Source organism: Engystomops pustulosus, chromosome 2 (assembly GCF_040894005.1).
Source record: "Engystomops pustulosus chromosome 2, aEngPut4.maternal, whole genome shotgun sequence".
Classification (NCBI taxonomy): Eukaryota; Metazoa; Chordata; class Amphibia; order Anura; family Leptodactylidae; genus Engystomops; species Engystomops pustulosus.
This window is the reverse complement of record NC_092412.1, coordinates 58,023,102-58,043,786: the sequence shown is the minus strand read 5'-3', so window position 1 is coordinate 58,043,786 and position 20,685 is coordinate 58,023,102. Positions and strand designations below refer to the sequence as shown.

General features: G+C 40.3%; 1 protein-coding gene across 3 annotated transcripts in view; it reads right to left on the bottom strand.

The window, feature by feature from the left end:
• Positions 1 to 1,189: 1,189 nt before the first annotated feature.
• DIP2B (disco interacting protein 2 homolog B) overlaps positions 1,190 to 20,685 on the bottom strand; it is a 137,254-nt gene continuing 117,758 nt past the window's right edge. For all 3 annotated transcript variants that reach the window (XM_072134746.1, XM_072134745.1, XM_072134747.1), the window contains 10 exons: positions 20,355 to 20,464; positions 17,714 to 17,844; positions 17,111 to 17,279; positions 16,249 to 16,419; positions 14,596 to 14,657; positions 11,424 to 11,481; positions 11,235 to 11,309; positions 9,091 to 9,265; positions 8,870 to 8,993; positions 1,190 to 8,748 (listed from right to left, as the gene is read on the bottom strand). In XM_072134746.1, the coding sequence (XP_071990847.1) occupies positions 8,496 to 8,748; positions 8,870 to 8,993; positions 9,091 to 9,265; positions 11,235 to 11,309; positions 11,424 to 11,481; positions 14,596 to 14,657; positions 16,249 to 16,419; positions 17,111 to 17,279; positions 17,714 to 17,844; positions 20,355 to 20,464 (1,328 nt within the window). In that variant the 3' untranslated portion in view covers positions 1,190 to 8,495. The remainder of the gene's footprint in view (positions 8,749 to 8,869; positions 8,994 to 9,090; positions 9,266 to 11,234; positions 11,310 to 11,423; positions 11,482 to 14,595; positions 14,658 to 16,248; positions 16,420 to 17,110; positions 17,280 to 17,713; positions 17,845 to 20,354; positions 20,465 to 20,685) is intronic.

Genomic DNA, 20,685 nt, shown 5'->3' with positions numbered 1-20,685 from the left:
GGGCAAATATTGAACCTTAATTGGAAAGTGCAGCTTCCTCATAGAGCTCACAGGTAGGGGGAGTGCAGACTGACATTAGGAAGAGTGCTGTGATTTGTAATCGCAGGGATGGTTCACATTCCTGGGGATATCATAAATTCTGCAATGCTGTATCACATTCTACAGCAAAACGTCAAGGATCCAGAAAGCCCAAGATGAGTAGGAAAGGTGCCACACAACACATATGTATATGAAACAGATTGGACCAGCTTTACAAGCTATCAGCCACTGTTTGATCAGTGGGGTTTAGCCATTTCTAGCAGTTTTATAGTGGAGAGTGACCTGCTCAGAAAGATTGGCTCCTTGTATTGGCGATTGGCGTGCCACCAAGGATATAGTTCTCACCCATGCTTGTGGATCCCTCTAAAGTGTTTCAAGAGCTTGCACCAACTTCAGATTATTATGTGGAGGAGTACAATTGATCAGTGGAGATACGGCTGCTTGGACTTCCACCAATCATGAGAACAGCCGCAGCTGATCATGACAATGGGGGTCCTGGTCTCACTAAATGAATAAGGTGGCACCTCCTCTGAGGTTTCATTTAATGGCCGTCATTTGCACACAAAACTGTATGTTGGTCCGAGCACACAGACTGTACACATTGCACAGAATGGGAGTCTTTGCATTATACAGAAATATGATGCAACTCACTGTATTCTGGCTGAACTGCAGCACCATCTCTAAGAACTGTTTAAACGTCTGGGCTGTAGTCAGGAAGTCCTTGCATCACATTTCTGTATAATGCAAGGACTCCCATCCTGTACAGTCCATGGGATCGGTTTTGTGCAGCCGGCCTAATACAGATTTTCTTTTTTTTCATTATTTCTTAATGTGAAAACTCTTGACTAATTTTTGAGAAATTCCTTAACCATTGTATGGAATTCAGAGAGGGTGCACTTTTTTGTTTTCTTCTCATAATATTCTCAAAAATGGCAGATATAAAATGCTTTACATTACATACAGTGTATGTGAATATATTGTATCAACAAATTTGTGTTCATCAAACATCTTTCCCTGTTTTGAATTATGTGGAGGCCAGGATCAAGCGAAGGGTTAAGTTTTATCCAATTCTTTTCCAAATATCACAGACACATAAGTAAAATAAAAGCAAACGTATTCAATACTTAAAATGTGGTAATACAGAATGAGATAAAGCACAAACTAAGTTTTATTTACATAAGATTTGTATAAAGACAATATGCCATCCGTAAAGCTAAAAGCAAACAGTAGTGGAAATGATCCGAGTGGTAAAAGCGTGCGACACACACATTACAAGGATACAAAAAGGTTCAAGTTTGCTTGTCTTTTTTTTTTTCTTAATATGTAAACAAGTGTTACAATGAATGCAATTTATTGAATGGACGTCCCTGTTCATACACAGTGTAACATTACAAGTCTGTCCAAGAGGAAAACCCACCTATCATTTACTACATGATTCATAGTAATTGTAATAAAAAATAACAATAAAAAGGAGAATGTCAGTGACTAAACTCAGGAATGTATGTCAGGAATAGCCTAGAACTGGACCAACAGAATAATTTGCAAACCCATAGCAATCAGTCAGTCATTAGTATCCTACAGTCTATAACTGGGCACACATTATTCCAGATAACCATATATCCTATTATATGCGGCTCGGATACAGAATGCTCATAATTTACTAGACTGACTGCCATCGGTTGTAATAGGATTGTGCTATCCCTTCATTAATAAAAATAATACAAGGGTATGAAATGTTGCTTGTAATGTTGTGCATGCAGCCCAAGCTCCAGTATGTTACAGAGCAGGGGGAGCTGAGCAGATTCATATAATATAACTTGTATCTCATACATTTAAATCCCTGGTCATCTGTCCCATAGGTGGTTTTTATCCTTGAATGATAACTCTGTGATCGACTGCCATGTCTGAAATATTCAGTGAAGTCTGTCAATCACTCAGTAGGACCGCCCAATGGATCCCTAAACTAGCAAAAAATGAAATTAAAAAAAATTATACTGAACGCTCACTAACATAATTATGCATCAATCTGCTTCGCTCTTCTTGCTCTATAACATGCTACACTGCATTTACAATGTGACACATTCACTTCTCTATAAAAATATATATCTATCAATATAGTTATTATCCCAGCCTGGTTCATAGGTTCAGTGAAGAGTTAGACACACAGTTATGAAATGAATGGGGTTATGTCATTTTATCAGTGAGTGCGAATTGTAGTTTTTACTCTTCCCAATTAAAATAGTTTCCCTTTTTAAAAGTCGTCTTCAATGGTCCCATGTGATGGATCCTGGAGCAGTAGGGGATTTAACAGCTGTTTTTGTTTTTTTCCTTGTTTGTATTACTTAAGAATTTAAAGTAGCTGCAAGAAATATTATAGCTAAACCTGAAGCATTTTTTTTTAATTATTTCAGAAATTAATAGAGCTGGTGATAATAGTAAATTGTAATATATTTCATAAAGCAAAGCAGCTTCTCTGTGCCATTTTCTGCTCTAGTGAGCAGGTTTATCTGAAAGCCTAATGAGGTCAGTCCACTTCAGACTGATAAGAAGGCCAATTATTTACTCTTTCCATACCTCGAAAATACGGATCGGAAAACCGATTTAGACGAGCTGGACACAGGAACACATTTCTTGAATAAAGTAGATTACAAAATTTACTATTACTGTATCTTCTGCACTACTGATTTATACAATTCTGACAAATTTAGTTACACTTTAAGGAATATGAATGTTGTGATCAATGTCCCTGTTAACACTGTCTATAAACATGAAAATCTAACCTGGCCTCTCATGACCATTTTATTAGCTTTATTAGTTTGTGCTTTACCTGCCAGAAGTTGTCAGGAACATGAGCGCTTACAAATCCCTGAATCCCTTGTATAGCAAATACAATTTTCGGGTCTGTGAATATTGCAACAAATTTTTGCTCACATGAACGAGTATTTCTCGGCTAGATTAATGTGGAGACTATTAGAAAGGTCTGGTCCATTCATATTCTATCCTGGTGCTACAAAGACCTGTGTGTACATGTAAATAAGCAGCACATAAAACAGGAAGGGAAGGAAATTCAGTGATAAAGGGTAAGGTCTAACCATGAAATCAATTGCTTTGCTCTGTTTATTTACAAGGTAGTTTGAAAAACATTGTAACCCATGTATTTATCTGTACTATAAAACACAAAAAAGGTAAATTCAACAATGTCAGATGTGATAAACCTGCTAAAGTTATAGAACAGTGATAAACAATAATTTAATAACAAGAAACATAAAAAAATGTAATGCATTGTTGTAAAAATAAAAACCAAGGAGAAGCATTTATCATCTGCAGGATGTATAGAAAGGGTGAAAGCATCAACTGTTAAATACCTACATGCTAAATTCTGGTAAAATACTACCCTCCTCCCCCATGTTGGTAGTACCCCCCCCCCCAACCCTTCCAGACACTACAGTATTTGGTGATAAGAAAAATAGATGAACTGTGGAATTCTCCAATATATTTTATAAAAATCTTTGAGCTTGTTATGTGCAAATCATTCCACTTCAGTGGTCCTCAAGTTTTAAGGTACATTCTTTCCTTAGGTCATTAGCAACGTACAGGCAAGCCCCCCATTGTCTTTTTTTATGTGTGTTAATTGTGTAGATTTATGTCGCTATCATCTCTGCAGACCTTACATACATGCAATTCTAACATTTTATTAATAAGGAATTTTCTCTTAAAGAAAATCTACCAGTATAATCCATCATGATCAACCAGGGGTTGGTTACTCATAGATCCAGGCACCGTAACCGTGGTAATCTTTTTATATTTGTTATCCAAGATCAACTATAACATTATGTCAATGAGACAGAAGGTCTCTGCCTGAGCCCTTCTACGCTCTGTCTTCACAGGCTGTTACACTTTGTATACTTCTCCCCTCCCACTGTGTGCTGCTCTGTGATTATATGGCAGAAAGAGGCAGGCTGACGTGTAGGCAACAGTGAAGACAAAGCACAGAGGGACTGAGGCCAACTGGCTCATTAGCATAATGTTAAAAGTTGATTTTAGGAATAAGGAGGCCATGGATAACAAATATAATAAGATTAGCACAGTCACAGTGGCTGGAACTAAGAGTAAAAGTCCCTGGTTTATCATGCTTTGTTTTGATGGTGGATTTCCTTGAAAGAATAGATACAATTTAGAAGTCTGAAAGCTATAACTACCCAGATATTAGGCCAATCTGAATGAGAATGTTAGTGCTAAGTGAGACAAGCTGTTTCCAGACACCACTTCGCTTTGAGTGTGCTGCAGAATTTCTAAACTGAACTCAACATGTCAGATCAGTCCTACGTTTCTAAGTTTGGGCCAGTAAATCCCACCGACCTAACAGCCCTTACACTCATGCACATGAACATAGTTTTGGACAACTTCATTTCAATGGGCGCACATACTATGGTTTCTTGCTGTGTGTACAGGCAGGCTTCTTAAGCAGAAAAAACTATTCCTACCCAAGTTTGTGGCATGGCCAGTCCATCAGTGTGTGCAGGAAGCCCCAGACTGGTGAATACCTAATATCTACGGGCGGTTCAAATTTGAAATCACCAAATAGTTGCTGGTTGATTTGGTTACTACCTAAAGTATATGATGCAGACACAATCTAAACAATTACCACCCCATGATATACGTCACTCATGTACAATGGCACCCCATAGGCCAGTGATGAAAACCCACTTATTTAAAAATTTAAAAACGCAGTAACTTATTCCTCCCTGCTCTGTTACAACTTCCTATCATATTGGCATTGTGTGGACACCAACCCAGTAGAAAGGGGAAAGCAGGGGAAATTTGTATTATTATTGCATCTTTCCTCCAGTGTCCCCTAAACAGGAAGAATCACGGGGCTGGAGAAGGATCTGCAATGATAGTACAAGCCCTGTACACAGCTCCTTGCAGTCTCAGGCAGCCTCCCAGTCTTTCTTAGACTGCAGGAGAGGCCTTGACTCGTGCCCGACAGCCCCACAGACAGGGCTGAGTGCCACCTCTGGCACCCATGCCATAGGTTCACCACTACTCCCATAGACTATGCATTCTCCGGTCTTTGGAAACATGATTTCTAATGTTATAAAGAAGGTCTGTCATGTTTCGGAGAACTATTTCCAATGGCTTCATAGGAAGACCCATTCACATAGGTTGGTAACGACAGACCACCTTTTTGGCAACCGAGAAAGTTTCCAAATATCTTGGACTCAGAAAAACGTATATTTACCATAATACAGCTGAAAACCCTGTGTCTACCATGGATCTAACAATCCAAACCAGCAGAATCATCATGGTTCTGCTAATTTAGGTCATGAGACCCTTAGGGTGCCAGAGCGTTTTTAAATGGACTGAAACCGCATGTGTATTTGTATGTTTTCCATGCGTTTGGCTGGTTTTAATCTGTTTCACAGCTGCCTACACTTCTAGAAATCAAGATAAATAGGTTCAAAGCAGCAAAACACATGGAAAACATACAAAATTGCATGCGTTTAAAAACGGTCCAAGAACGCACTGTGTGGCAGAACCCTTGGGCTATATTCACACGATGTATGCCCGCCATATACATCAGCGCCAAGGAGGGGATGAGCGCCGCTCACCCCTGCCCCTCTCCATAGCGATAGATGGCAGTGGCGCTGTGGGGCGCCGTGAGCCCATTGCCGTGTATGGGGGGACGTATGTATGCCATATATACGTCGGACATATATATATGTCCCCCATACATTCATGTGAATGTAGCCTTAGTCTGGACTGACCTTGCAGTGTTTATACAGTCCATATAATAAAACTGTCTGAATAAGCCCTTACTTACAGAGATGTTATACACAGGTAGAGGTTTGGTCTGCAGAATGCCAGAAGATGACAAAAATGTGACATTCCCCTAATAATTTAATATATTCTTCTTCTTTCTATAATAGTAGGTATGGATGACACTCAACATGACAGAACTTTACCTCTATTGTAGGTCTATAATTCACAGCTTTTGTGAGGCCCAATTCGATAATCAAACCTAAAACCTTATGATATAAAAGAAAATAAAAACAGCTACTCCTATAATAAACCATGCACAGTAAAATGTTGGCCTTACACCAAGTACAGAAATGTGACTTTCAAAGAGAACCTATTTGTGGAGCTGTATACTGGATATCTCCTGGTAAATCTGATGGATTCACACAGGAGAAGAGAACATACTGATATATGCAGTAATACCATACAGTGGGTACACATATGCCCAGGTGCCATGGAGAAGAGCTTATGACATACCCTCCCCTAGAGGTTCTGCTCAGATTCTAGACAACGGGCTGCAATCACATAGCTGTATGCGGCATGCAGCTTATAAGTTCTATTGCAATGTTAGACCTATATGTGCTACTCCTAAGCTTGGATCCAGCTTTTTGGCAAGTGATTAGCATAAGAAATATATGTACAGACAGCTGATAATAACTTTACAAGCAGTAGTAACCACAGTGTAAATATAGAAAACTATCATTCTAGTTGCCAGAATTCTGTACAATCACTGTGGAAAAGACCATTACTCCAAGCTTAAAAGGGGTGGCCACCTTACCTTAAGTTTTTTGTAAGTGTGGGAGACAGGGTATTAGGTAATTTACCAATAAACATCTGTTAAAAGTTCTGCTCCGATTTATTGATATGTAAAGTGAAGCCTCCTGTCTTTTACCTCATTTTTTATACATTTCTGACCATAAAATGGCTGCAGATTGAGGGTCATGTGATCGTATTTGTCCATGAACAATTGCCCTCATGCCTATAAGATCAAGGTCCCGGGTAGGGTGATTGTTCATGGACAGAAAAGATCACATGACCCTTCATCTACGGCCATTTTATGGACAGGAATGTCTGGCTGATGAGGTAAAAGACAGGAGGCTTCACTTCACATATCAAAAAAGTGGCAAACCCTTTAAAGTGAACCCATCACATAAAAAATGCAGTACAGCCTGTTATGGAGCAGGAGAAACTGAGCAGATCGTACATATTCTGCAGACAGCACATTATAGACCAAGAGGAGCTGAGCAGATTGTATAGTGTCCTAACTGCAGGCAGAATATTATAGAGCAGGAGACACTATGCAACTTGTATATATCTGCAGGCAGCATATTATAGAGCAAAAGGAGCTGAGCAGATTGTACAGTGTCGTCTTTTTAAAGGCAGATAAGAATTTCCCACGAAACCCATTATAAGAACAGGTTTAAATAACAGATATGACTGCATTTTCCACATGATAAGTTCCCTTCTATGACACTGTACTATTAAGAATCACCTCGAGTGCATATATGACTATTGCTGAGAGTATGGCGGTGTTATATGAGAAGCTGGGAATGAATGAGGACAATCCTGATGGTAGATATTATTTAACCATTGAAGCAAATCGCTTGCTCTCTTGCCACAATGGAAAAAAGGCAGTAATGAAAAAGTGCATCAATATTAAGTCCTGTTTTTTTTTTTTTTTTACCTGCTGGCAATACAGTTGAGTAGTTAGCAAATTTTCCAAAAGACAAAATTCATTAAAACATTCAGCATATATTTAACAACATATATTAGTAGGCAACAAAATACTTCTGTATGGATCAGGACAATCGTTCTATCACTTGCATTGTCTATACCAGGGACGGGCAAACCATAGATTAACTGCAGCGTCTGAACATGTGCCAGCATGCTAGCCCACTCATCGGCTGGTTAGGCTACAGCTGGCATGCCCCTGTATTCTATATACTCAAAAACTAGTAAAAATGCTAGACCCTCTGCGATTGCCATGGAACAACTCAACATCACCTCCATATTTACCACGAGCAGATCCGAATGTTGATAATTGTTATATTAATATTTACATATTTAAAATATAGGCAGAATATTTTACATACAAGACCTATCTAAATGAAAAATCTAAAATTCTACACAGTTTGCTGTTTACCTAATGTAAGTTGAACGCCCCCACCCGCCTCAGTGGCACGTCGGCTCAGCGGACTGTGAGCTCTGTGCCAGAGGTGCAGGGCACTCATGGCACCATATGAAGAAGCAGTTTGACTACCTAGAATCTTAATTTAATAAGACAAAAACAAAGCTACAGCTGCAAATAGGAAGGATTTAAAAAAATAAATCCTTTCAATATTAAATAAATCTCCACTGAGGAACTAGGGAAGTGCACATGCAGGATGCCCAGGGGGCACCATAAACGCTGTACCCTCACCCACAGTTCTGGAGCCGAGATACAGTTTACGTCCAGTGACTTACTTCTTAATGCTACTGCAGCACATTGTTCCCTTTCATAAAATAATGCAGATAGACCATGATCTACAAGAGGTTAGGCTAAAAAGATAACACACGTTTTAAACTATTATCAAGCATTGGAATTAAAAGTGAAATTTAGAGAAAAAAATAATATCCCGGTGGTATGTGTCGAGTGGTTACTAGGAAGTCCATTATCTTTACATGTTGTACGCAACATAGATTGGATCTAATTGATCCGCTAAGAAACTGTCCCGTAGATGCATCCGTTGTTTTTCCCCTCGAGAGTTGATGGGTATGACTCCAGGATCTACCACCACCACCACTCCCACGATCAAGTAATGTTCTTCCAGCACAACGTTGGTCACTAGAGGAACCAGGTCCAGGGCTTCTTGTTCAGAGCCACAAAGCTCAACCACCACCACCAACAGGTTGGTCCATGTGAAGACAGCGCTGATTTCAAAGGAAGGAACCGAGAGGAAATGTTTCATTACGATGACACTATCATAGTAATAGACTTATTCTATAGCCATCTTTCTCCATACCACTATACAAACATTTATGTCATACATACCACTCCGCGATGCTCCGGTGTGTGCGTGACACTGATGTCTCAATGTCGATAGGATGGTAACGCAGTCCCCTCAGCTCCAGTGTTTCGTCCAGTGCTCCAACAACAAATAAGGCATCATGCCGTTCTATAGTAAAGACGGAAAAAAAAGCCATTAAAAAATTCTACAGGAAGAGTCGATGTTGCTAGTATTTAATGTATACAACACTAGATCATTACTTTACCTCCACTTGCTGCTGTTAGTTCTGTTCTACGGACAAAGCCAAGATATCCAGTTCTCGCCCAAAGTGTCTGAGTGTCCCCGAAGCTGAGTTTGGTGTTGAAGTGATCAGCCTGCAGACTTTCACTGTCATATATAGTGTAGTATCCACTGGCTGTGTGCGGACTGTTCACCCATATCTATGGCAAAATAAATGTGCAATCAGTAGTCACATAAACATGAATGTCATGAAGTTATGCATTAGGGCTCATTCACACAAACATAATGGGAACCAATATGTGGCTGCACCACTGATTTCTGTGGCACCCGGTCACTGTGGTGAGTACACGTTTCGCCGCACCGTGAGAGTGCACAGCTAAATATAGGACATGTCCGATATTTCGCCGTGTTAAGGCGCTGGCACGGCCCTGCGCTACTCTACGGAGCGGGGAGGAGTTAGCAGTGCTCATCCCTCCTCTCCAGCACGCTGACGTGTGCCCGCCCTACGGCATACCCTTAAAGCATACCTACCCTCAAGATTTACCTAATAAGGTATGTCTGATAGTAGGTTGCTGATATAACCGTTAGCCCTATAGTATTTTTTAACATTCATTAGAAGAACTTTAATTCTTTATCTTTTATTTATGCAAATTTTCAGCAGAGACTACTGGGGTGTGGAGCGGCCTCTCCATGGAGTGGGTCTATTGCCGGCACATTGTCCTACATTATTTTCAAGTCCGAATCTAGAATAAAAGGCATAGATACCGCTTATGGCTTCCAGGGTCATACTCAACTCGCTGTAGTTTAATGACTCGTTTATCACTGAATCCTCTGAGGCTCCCAGGAACAAAAGTCCTCCTGATTGAGCTCCCCAATCCCAGGAGCTTGCGTCTCAGGTAGCGGACAGGTAGTCCGCTGTGAAGGTTTTCTTTTATTAACCCCCACCTGACAGAATGAAGAATAATCTGAAAAATCTTCTGATCCGAACTGAATTCTGTTCCATCACAGAAGTCTAGTATGTAAAGTTGTGGACGATGCGTGTACAATTTGTGCCCACTGGACACCTGGGACTGCTGCAGTGAAAAGTCCCAGGACTGCCATTACCATTCTTGTGGTATGAGATCTGTGGAGACTCGAGCTCCGAACTGCTTTCTGTATCTTTGTTATCTTCTCCTCTGGTAAGAAAGATTTTTGGCATCTAGAATCCAACCGTATCCCCAGAAATATCTTGAATCTTGTTTGGATAAGGGAAGACCTTTTCAGATTTACCATGTAACCTAGGCAACTGAAGATTTGCTGCACACATGTTATCTATTGATTTACTGCTTCCTCTGATCCCCCCAATAATACAAAGTCATTGAGATGTGGAACAAATGTCCCTTGTTTATTTTTTATGAAGGATGCCATCTCTGATACCAACTTTGTAAATACTCTCAGAGTGACCGCTTCTCCGCAGGGTAAAGCCTTAGAATGTAGGTGCTTTGATACTAATAGGAGACAATGCATATTGCATAGGACAATGCATAGGAATAAGCCGATGGTGGCAAGCCCTGCCTAGTAAGCCTTTCCTGCACTCATGCTGCCAACTAGCGGCTTTCAGCACTCCTTTCCGTGCTTCCCTGACTCAGGAGAAAGCTCCAACCACCTTGGGTATCCCAGGTACTCCTATTCCCCCCTTGTTCCGATTAACACTAGAGAGTCAGGGAACCTCACTGATGTGACTACTTGGTCTCCCACCAGGAACAGGAAAAAGGTGGAGTAAAGATTTATGGACTAAGGTTCCTGTCCCTGGAGACGGACCCTTTTCTGGTTGGCGCTGTAGAGATTATGGGGAGAAACTTGACTTTTCTCTGGCAAAATACGTCTCTTCTTTGGTCATTTTCCATAAGACTTTGGAGGATATTTTTTTATAGGTTAATGGATGAAATGTCACATAAAAGAGGGTGATCTAGATGACATTTTACAACCTGAGGACGATAGTAGTTTAATGACAGAAAATCTGGTAACAGGTTCCCTTTAAACACTGGTTTGTCAGACAAGGCCGAATGGTAAACCCAGGTCTACATTTATAATAAATTATATAATTTAAAAGGAAGAGGGAATGAATAATAATCCAGATATCTATACTCGACCATAAGAAAAGTTACCCAGTTTACAGAGCGCACCTACCTCACCAAGATGAGAATCACCCAGGGGTCCTTTGGTCTCTGGATTAACAATAATCACTGTGACTCCAGGTAAAATCTGAAAGAACAATAAAATACAATGTATACTTAACTTACCATTAATAACCATACACGGACATACACTGTACACTATTAGAGGATGTATTCATCTATTATAATGGTAGCGCATTACCTTTCCAGACTCCAAGAGAAGCAAACTCTGAGGAGACCCCCTCTCCACTAAGCGTACCCTTTGAAAAGAGACAAAATATTTAATTCATATCTTTTTCACTTACAAGATATAAAAGATACAAAACATTGTACAGTATACATTTATATGCCTTACAACCTACGGATAGTGAGGTGAGGTCAGAGATGCCCAATGTTACAATAGAGAGGTGCGGCGGATTACCCCGAGTACACATAAGATCACCATACAACTGTCCATGTGAGTGAGAGATGTTAAACCCAATGTTCACCGGCAGCTATAAAGATACATAATAATAACTGCAGACAAAGGGTCTTTTGTGTAGCTCCATGTGATATTGCTGCAGGTGACTTAGAGACAATGTGAAGGTGGAGAGCAGCTGGATGTGTATTCAATAACAGATGGTGCCAATACCACAGATATATGTAAATTACTGGATGGTTATCAATGAGGCTGCATTCACATGCAACATTTAAATTGTGTATTAAATTGGAATTCAAAGTCCCCGGAGAGGGGCTTGACCTGACCGCATATACTTTTTCCACTGAAGCGCTTGCGATTGGGACATGTACTATATGGGAGAGTTATCATTAGTTTTGCTAAGCTTTGTTTGGATTAAGAAAAGGCACAAAAAGTTGCATAGAGGGTTTTTGCGACTTTTTAAAAGTCACAGATGACTATTCCCGCCACTTCACTATACTGGCATAAACAGAACTATTGCTAGTGTAAAGTTAGATTCATGACTTGCGACTTTTTTAAAAAATCACATAGTCCCTCCAGCCTCCTGCTGGTGTACGTGCTGTGACTTTTTATGAATTTTGCGCCTTTTTTGTGACTTTTTGAAAGAAAAGTCCCGGACACAAAAAGAGAATAAAAACATTTATTAAAGGGCCAAATCCATTTTAATGAATCTGCAGAGCGGCATAGCTCCAAAGACAGTCATAGCACTGTCTCAAGGAGCCGCCTAATGATAAATGTCCTCCTATGTGTTTTGCATATGAACAATGCACAATTGTGATTGGGAAGGAGCACCACCAAGTGTTTCAGTGGAAATGTATCTGGGATCAGGGCAAGGCCCTCTACACGGCATTTGCATAGCGTTTCAAAGCATAGTTGAAACACAACGTATGAATTCAGCCCCATCAGCCTCCTGTCCATACACATGTACAAAAAAAAGTACACTCAGCGCAATTCTTAGATTTCAAGTAAAAATAAAATTCAACAGAATCCAGCAAGTAAAGAGGTAGTGAATTCCCGAACCAACCCCTTTGTCAACTGTTGCAGCATCCACTGGCGTCCAGATGAATATAGAGAATAAAATGCAAAAATACCAGAAATATAGGGACAAGCTACTTCATTACATTCAAAGGTTGTTTATTTCCAAGGATATAGGCAAATGGCCAAGCGTTTCGGGGGCTGGAGCTCAGCTCAGCTCTGACACCCGCCTGCATATAGTAATAACAGATCTGATAGCAGCTTATCACCCCTAACAGCAGATCAGACATGCTGAAATATACATTCCCAATCTTTCTTTTCTATAAAAAAAAGGTGGAATAAGATGGCATTGGGGGTGATCCAGTTGGCAAGATAGAGTCCAACAAATGAGGTGTATGGTCCCATTTATTGTAGTATTTTTTTCCGCCCACTGAATATGATGCTCATGGCAACAATATTTGAAGTGAGCAATGTCAGTGGTTGTATTTTCATCAATAGGCCTGGGCAGCCATCATCATACCACAACTATAACCATCCACTACTGGAATCGTTAGCCCAGTGTGACTACATGTGGTGTTTTGGGATCATGACTTATAATTTTCACTTTCACGGTCTGTACGTTCTGCTGTGCACTTTCAGTTTGTGGGTGGAGTCTTTGCTCCTGTGACTTGCTGCTCCCCCTCCCCTCTCCATAGACTTCTATGTAATCTGACTCCACAGTGAGCTTCTGTCTCCTTGATAACAAGAAAAAGTTCACAGAAATTTCAGAGTGAAAAGCAGATTCAGAAGGAAGGAGAAAGAGGGGATAATAAGAGCCTAAGTGAATAGTAGAAAGAAGGACATTTCTGTAATAAAAAAATATAATGCAAGTTCCTTGTAGTCGTGTCTACCACGGATTCATACAAAGTTTGCTGAATAGTTAGTGACCATTTCAAAGAGGGGTTGAAAACATGCCTTCTTTATTCCAGAACAGCCCCATACCTGTCCATGAGATCCAAAATTAGCTCCAATGATGTGAATGGGATTGAACTGCAATTCCATACACAACCTGTGATCAGAGGTGGCACTGTTATTGTAGAAAGCCGCTGTCTTTTCCAATACTGTAGAATCCCATTTATGCAGTAGAATATCAGAAATAGTGAATATAATGGATTATAAATAGTGATATACTTTGTATAAAAAGTGACTTGTTTTTCATGACAGATAAAAAAAAAAGTAATACTATACACCCTGTACCCAGCTATAGCAAAATCACTGTAACTTTTAGTAGTGGTTGCTAAATACAAGAAGCAACTCATGAGATTCCCAGCGTCTCTGGATATGATATGAAGGGCATTGCAGCAGGTTTTATCCTGCCACTTGTCAGACTGCCAGCACCAACAGAGATGGCACAATGTTGGCATCCGCAGAGATGTTAGCAAGGATAATCATTTTAGACAGGACGATGAATTGGTTGTGTTGTGAGATGGCTGATAATCTGGGTTTGCATTCATTTCGAAGCATGCATATGCACTATGATATCTCTCTGTCTGGCACCAAGTATATACATATATACAAAGGGCTGTGCTTTGTGCAGAGCTGCATAATCTGTGTGCGCTATATAAATAATAATTATTATTAATACAATTGGTAGCAAAATGCTAACCATCAAACCACGTGAATATACAGAAACTTCAATGAAACTATTTAACAGCATGGAGAGAGCAGGCTGCACCTGACCGGCTTCTCTCAATGTGCTCTGGTTTGGGATGCCAGAGCTTTTCCAGCTGTCCACTCATCAATAATGAAGAAATAAGACCCCCGTAGTGTAGACAGCCCCCACGCTGGGCACAAGCAGAGCCAGTTACAGGATTAGGTCTGGTTTCTTCAACCTCTCACTAAAGACCATACCCTATATATTATATAACTGCTACAAAAGTTTCACTACATAATGAAAAAATACCTGTCATGCCGAAGGGATTTGAGATCCACATACACTGTAGAAGGATCTGGCCCTGAGGTTCCCTGGAAAAGAAATGAAAAAAAACATTCTTTATAACTTATTGAAGTTCATTCTTATTGACTCTCCTTATCTTGGAGGATAGTTTCTTTAGAGTGTAAGTGCTCACAAATCATAAATCATATTAAACAGCACAGATATGCAACACAGCTCTGGCTGATGATACATATGATGTAAGCGGGGCAACTGAAAACATATTACCGCACACATAAGCTACTTTATACTAAGACTGATAATGGCAGATTGATACTCCAGTCACAGCTAGAACTGTAGGCATCTGAGATGATCCAATGGTTGATAAATGATTGCAGCTCTGGATGTGACTGGAGTATCACAGATGATATGATCATCGTAAATTGAGAACTTATCACCTTGCATATTACTTTAAAGCACCTCGCATATTACCACATAGCACCTCGCATATTACCACATAGCACCTCGCATATTACCACATAGCACCTCGCATATTACCACATAGCACCTCGCATATTACCACATACCACTTCACATATTACTACATATAACCTTGCATATTACCACATAGCATCTCGCATATTACCATAGCACCTCGCATATTACCACATACCACCTCGCATATTACCACATACCACCTCGCATATTACCACATAACCACATACCACCTCACATATTACCACATACCACCTCACATATTACCACATACCACCTCACATATTACCACATACCACCTCACATATTACCACATACCACCTCGCATGTTACCACATAGCACCTCGCATATTACCACATAGCACCTCGCATATTACCATAGCACCTCACATATTACCACATACCACCTCCCAATTACCATAGCACCTCACATATTACCTCACATATGTGGTAATATGCGAGGTGCTATGTGGTAATATGCGAGGTGCTTTAAAGTAATATGCAAGGTGATAAGTTCTCAATTTACGATGCTCATATCATAACCACATACCACTTCGCATATTACCACATAGCACCTCGCATATTACCATAGCACCTCACATATTACCACATACCACCTCGCATATTACCATAGCACCTCGCATATTACCATAGCACCTCGCATATTACCATAGCACCTCGCATATTACCATAGCACCTCGCATATTACCATAGCACCTCGCATATTACCATAGCACCTCACATATTACCACATACCACCTCGCATATTACCATAGCACCTCGCATATTACCATAGCACCTCACATATTACCATAGCACCTCACATATTACCATAGCACCTCACATATTACCACATACCACTTCGCATATTACCACATAGCACCTTGCATTTTACCATAGCACCTCGCATATTACCACATAGCACCTCGCATATTACCATAGCACCTCGCATATTACCATAGCACCTCACATATTACCATAGCACCTCACATATTACCACATAGCACCTCACATATTACCACATACCACCTCGCATATTACCACATAGCACCTTGCATATTACCACATAGCACCTCGCATATTACCTCACATCACTTTCTTACTGAATGAGGACGTATCCATTGTAAATCCACAGAAGAAGATTGACATTTTGTGGATGGACCAGGTATGTCCATTCCATGCATTTACCTGTAAACATATTGCAGTATTGACCCTTGATCCAAACGTGGTACTGACAGCACGAGGAGACAGACCAAGATCTTTGAAAAGTTTAGAAAAGGAGTAGGTGAGGGCAACTCTGGGTCGTTCTTCTGCCACCACTACACACGTCCGTACGTAAGACAGATTTATTCCTCGTGTCTGTATGGGAGAACAATAGATTACTGAAGTATAATAAGGAAATAATCTAGATTTGCTGTTTATGCAATTCCTATTCATCAACAATAGCAGGACTGTGGTGTTGATAAGCTTTTTGTTATTCACATTATACACAGTCCTTGTCTGTATTCCATGTTAAGATAAAATAAATGTGAAACATGTACAGGCGGTCCCCAACCTAAGGACAACTTATAGACAACTCCTAGTTACAAACAGAGCTCTCAGCTCACCGTGACCTCCGGTAAAGCTAAATTTACTGAACTTTAGTCCCGCGCAGCTATCATCAACTTTAAAATTTTGCAATAAAGCTTTACAGTTAATACATTTTTCAGAATCCGATTGTCACAGGGACCAAAATATAATTTTTCCAGAATTACATTTACAAAATATACAGTTACAAATTTAACTTATGAACAAATCTACAAAACCTATCGTGTACGTAACCCCGGGACTGCCTGCATACAAAACTGTTGCCAATAGTAATTGTCGCAAGAAATCAATCGTGACATATTTTGCACTTTGAAAAAGACAAGACACTAAAACCACGGGGGAAGTAAATGAGACACCCTTACCGTTATGCACATTTTGATGTACGCTGTGTACACTTTTTTTGTGTTGTAGCTTTATTGTACACTGGTATTGGGACACATGCACACACATGTACAGATCTTACCTTCAGCACATCAATCTGGGTCCCGAGTCCCTTCGAGCACATCTCCATTACAGAATAGGAACAGAATGTGTCTCTGATCTTGTACTGACTCACTGCTGATAACCAAAGGAATAAGTTGGATTCCAACTCCATAGGAGGAATTAATATAGACTGGTGACCAGAGTAAACACTGCAGGTAAATGAAAACATAAAAATAATAATATTAGTTCATGTTTCCTTGTACTCGAGGATTGTAGTGTGCAAAGCATATGGCTCGGGATGGTATATGTAGTGTACAACGTAAAGACAATCACAGGTGATGTCACCTAGGCAATACACCCACATTTACTTATCCAGGCCCTCCCTTCATTCCCTGGGATTTTTCAGAACCCTGTTAGGAGGTTTATCCAGACTTTTATGGAGAACATCCATCCATAAAAAGGAACACAACATCCATTTAAATGTTGCCCGTGGTTTGATTGAAGGCAATAGTGCTAACCACCAGGCCACAGCTCTGGGATATAAATGTGGCTATTTAATAAATGCTAGTGCAAAGATAGAGAATGACAGACACTTGGACTATTTTTCAGTATTATTCTCAGCATTTCATGGGTTTCAACCAACCTGCAAAGGCACCATAGTACGAAACCAAGTCCACAATAAGGATCCAGACATATGGCAATCTGGCGTGTAGAGTACAGCTCACACTGTAATTTTATCGCCCGGCAAAGTGCATTTACAGATCCATGGGACATCTGCAGGAGAAGAGAGATTAACATTAATTAAGGTCAAGGGGCTCATCTTAGTTCACCACCTGGGAAAGGATCAAAAAAATAATAAAAAAATGACCCAGCTCCCTATACACACGGCACTGTCCTGTCTTGTTGTGACACAAATACTATTTTCTACAACTGTTTTCTATGTTTTAGCCTTTTACACACAATGTATACATTTTAGTAACTGATGATATTGTATTTCTTATCAAATCTTTAGTTCCAGCTCCTTGAATAATAAAAAACAAATGAGAAACAAGGAGATCATACAAATTCCGTGTACATGGTGTCATTGGTTGCAATTTGCCTCAGGTCCGTACTTTCTGCTTCTTCTTCCCTATGCACGGAGTCTGGATACGTCCCTGTTAAAGGCCCACATTCCTATATACCAGTGATGGCGAACCTTTTGGAGACTGAGTGCCCAAACTACAACCAAAATTCACTTATTTACCGTGAAGTGCCAACATGGCATTTTAAGCAGTAACTTATTGCTACCTGCTCTTCCACATCTTTCAATCGTATCGGCCACCTGAGGCAACCAATACAGTTGAAAAAAGGAGGGCAAATCAGACTCTTGTTGTAGCTTCTCTCCAGGGTCTCTCTGTAGAGAAAGAATGGAGGGTTCAGCAGAATGACCTTCAAAGATAATGCAGTTCTGACAACACCGTCTCACTTTTCCCGGAGTTCCAAACAGCCAAAGAAGTGTTGCTTAAGTTGCCTGGGACTGCAGGAAGATTTGGTCTTATTTGGTGAACTCTGTCCTGGGGCGATGGTCTGAGTGCCCACAGAAATGGCTCTGAGCGTCACCTCTGGCACCCGTGCCATAGGTTCGCCACCACTGCTATATACTATGATTCTCTATATGACTTTTTCTGTAGTTAATGACCAAGTCTGACTCTACTCCGTGATGGTGATCTGGCCAATGATGAAATAAAAAGAGGAGTTCCAAAAATGAAAAACGCCCTAGACACAGGTCCTGAAGTGCCTAACGGAATAATGTTTATTTCTGGCCACTATAATACTTGCATTCTGCAATTTTCACCAATATTCACTGCAATTTTCACCAATATTCACTGCAATTTTCACCAATATTCACTGCAATTTTCACAATCTCTAAAGGAGAATCTGCTCATTTAATTTAGCAACTTTAATGCAGAAGATGCAGCAGGATCATACAGGAGCAACAGCAACGTTTCCTCAGTCAGTATCCGTCTCACTCAGCTTCTACCTCACTTGCTTCACGGTTAAATTTAGGAGGGAGGGGAAGAGTTAAAAATAAGTGAAGAAAGTTTGTTATATTCACCAACCCTACTGATTAATGTAAAGTTTACATTAAAGGACACCTGTCATCAGGTCTGTGTCACTTGTCCTGTCACCACTACCTGTTGGAGCAGCTCACAAGGATCCCATCCCAGCCTTTATCTAGTTATTGCATACATTATTCATTGTAAAATCACATATTTTTATCATGTAAATGAGGCTGGTCACATGGTCAGAGGCAGTGATGTCACCCCTGTTCCCCCTCCCCTCTCCTCCCCCTGCTCATGTCTGTGTGTAATGTATAGTAAAGCATTGCTAGTGTCTGTGCTTTACCTGCTGACATGCTGCATCCTCCTAATATACAGGTGAGAGACACAGACATCAGCTACACATGAATCTGACATGTTCTGCTGTAACATGGCTGCAGCCTGGAGCTGCTGTATCTCACATGCTGCAGGGGGCGTGGCCACCAGCACCAGGAAGCACATCATTATACAGCCTCACATCATTATACAGGCTGTCAGTCAAGCACTGGGGGTGTGGCTGTGCCTCCCACTCATGAATAGAGTGGACAGCTTGAATATGCTAATGCTTCATTGGACATTTCACAGGTCATTTGCATACAGCTTTAGGACCTCATTGCTTAGGTTTACAGGCATGTAGAGGGACAATGAAGGGATAGAGGCAATGCTCTCTAATGGCAGTTTATGAAAATATATTTAGTTTAGGGGGGTTATTTTGCATGACGGGTTCTCTTTAATTGTGGGGGTGTTCTGTATGTATATTTGTTTTTTACTTCATTTTACACATTTTTATTTATATCTGTGGTTGTTTCCTGTTTCAGTAAGGGCATCAAGCCCTTACCGACTGCCATATTGGGTTTTTTTTTGGGGTGCAGTCACACATGGCCTTTAATGCACGTCTTGCAAAACGCATTGCAACAGCTGAAGAGAGATTTGCCTAATTAAATTGCTGATAACATTCGCATTTACATCATGCAACCCGGTAATGTGATATTAACACAATGTTAACATATGCGTTAAAGGTTGAGATTTGTAAACACAAATGTTAACAGCAATATAATTAGGCAAATCTTTCATCGAAATGCGTACATTAAACAGCACGTTTGACTGCACCCTGAAGGTACTTCTGATGTCTCAGGTTTCTACAGCGATGCATTAGAAGAAGATTGCAGAATATCAGTTCCTGGACAGGTTATAGAGAGAACATACCTTTACCCCTGTGAGCATGCCAGTGGTGCTAACACTGAAATCGAGGTAGGCCAACATTTCAGGTGTAGGTGGTTTGTATATCTGAGGTGATCGCTTCCTGGGCAAATCATCTAAAAAAAAAAAATTAAAAAGTTAGTCTTTCAGGGGAATAAATACTACTTTTAATTATTGCAATACTACAATACAATCAGATTATATTTTTATTGCTCTGTTTTTCATTCCCAAATTTTGAAGAGCAGTGCATTTTTAGATATTGTTTCTACATGGTGAAGTGTTGTGTTCCTCATCACATTGTCACTTTTTGCTATGCCATGTAAGCGCTGGCAGAACT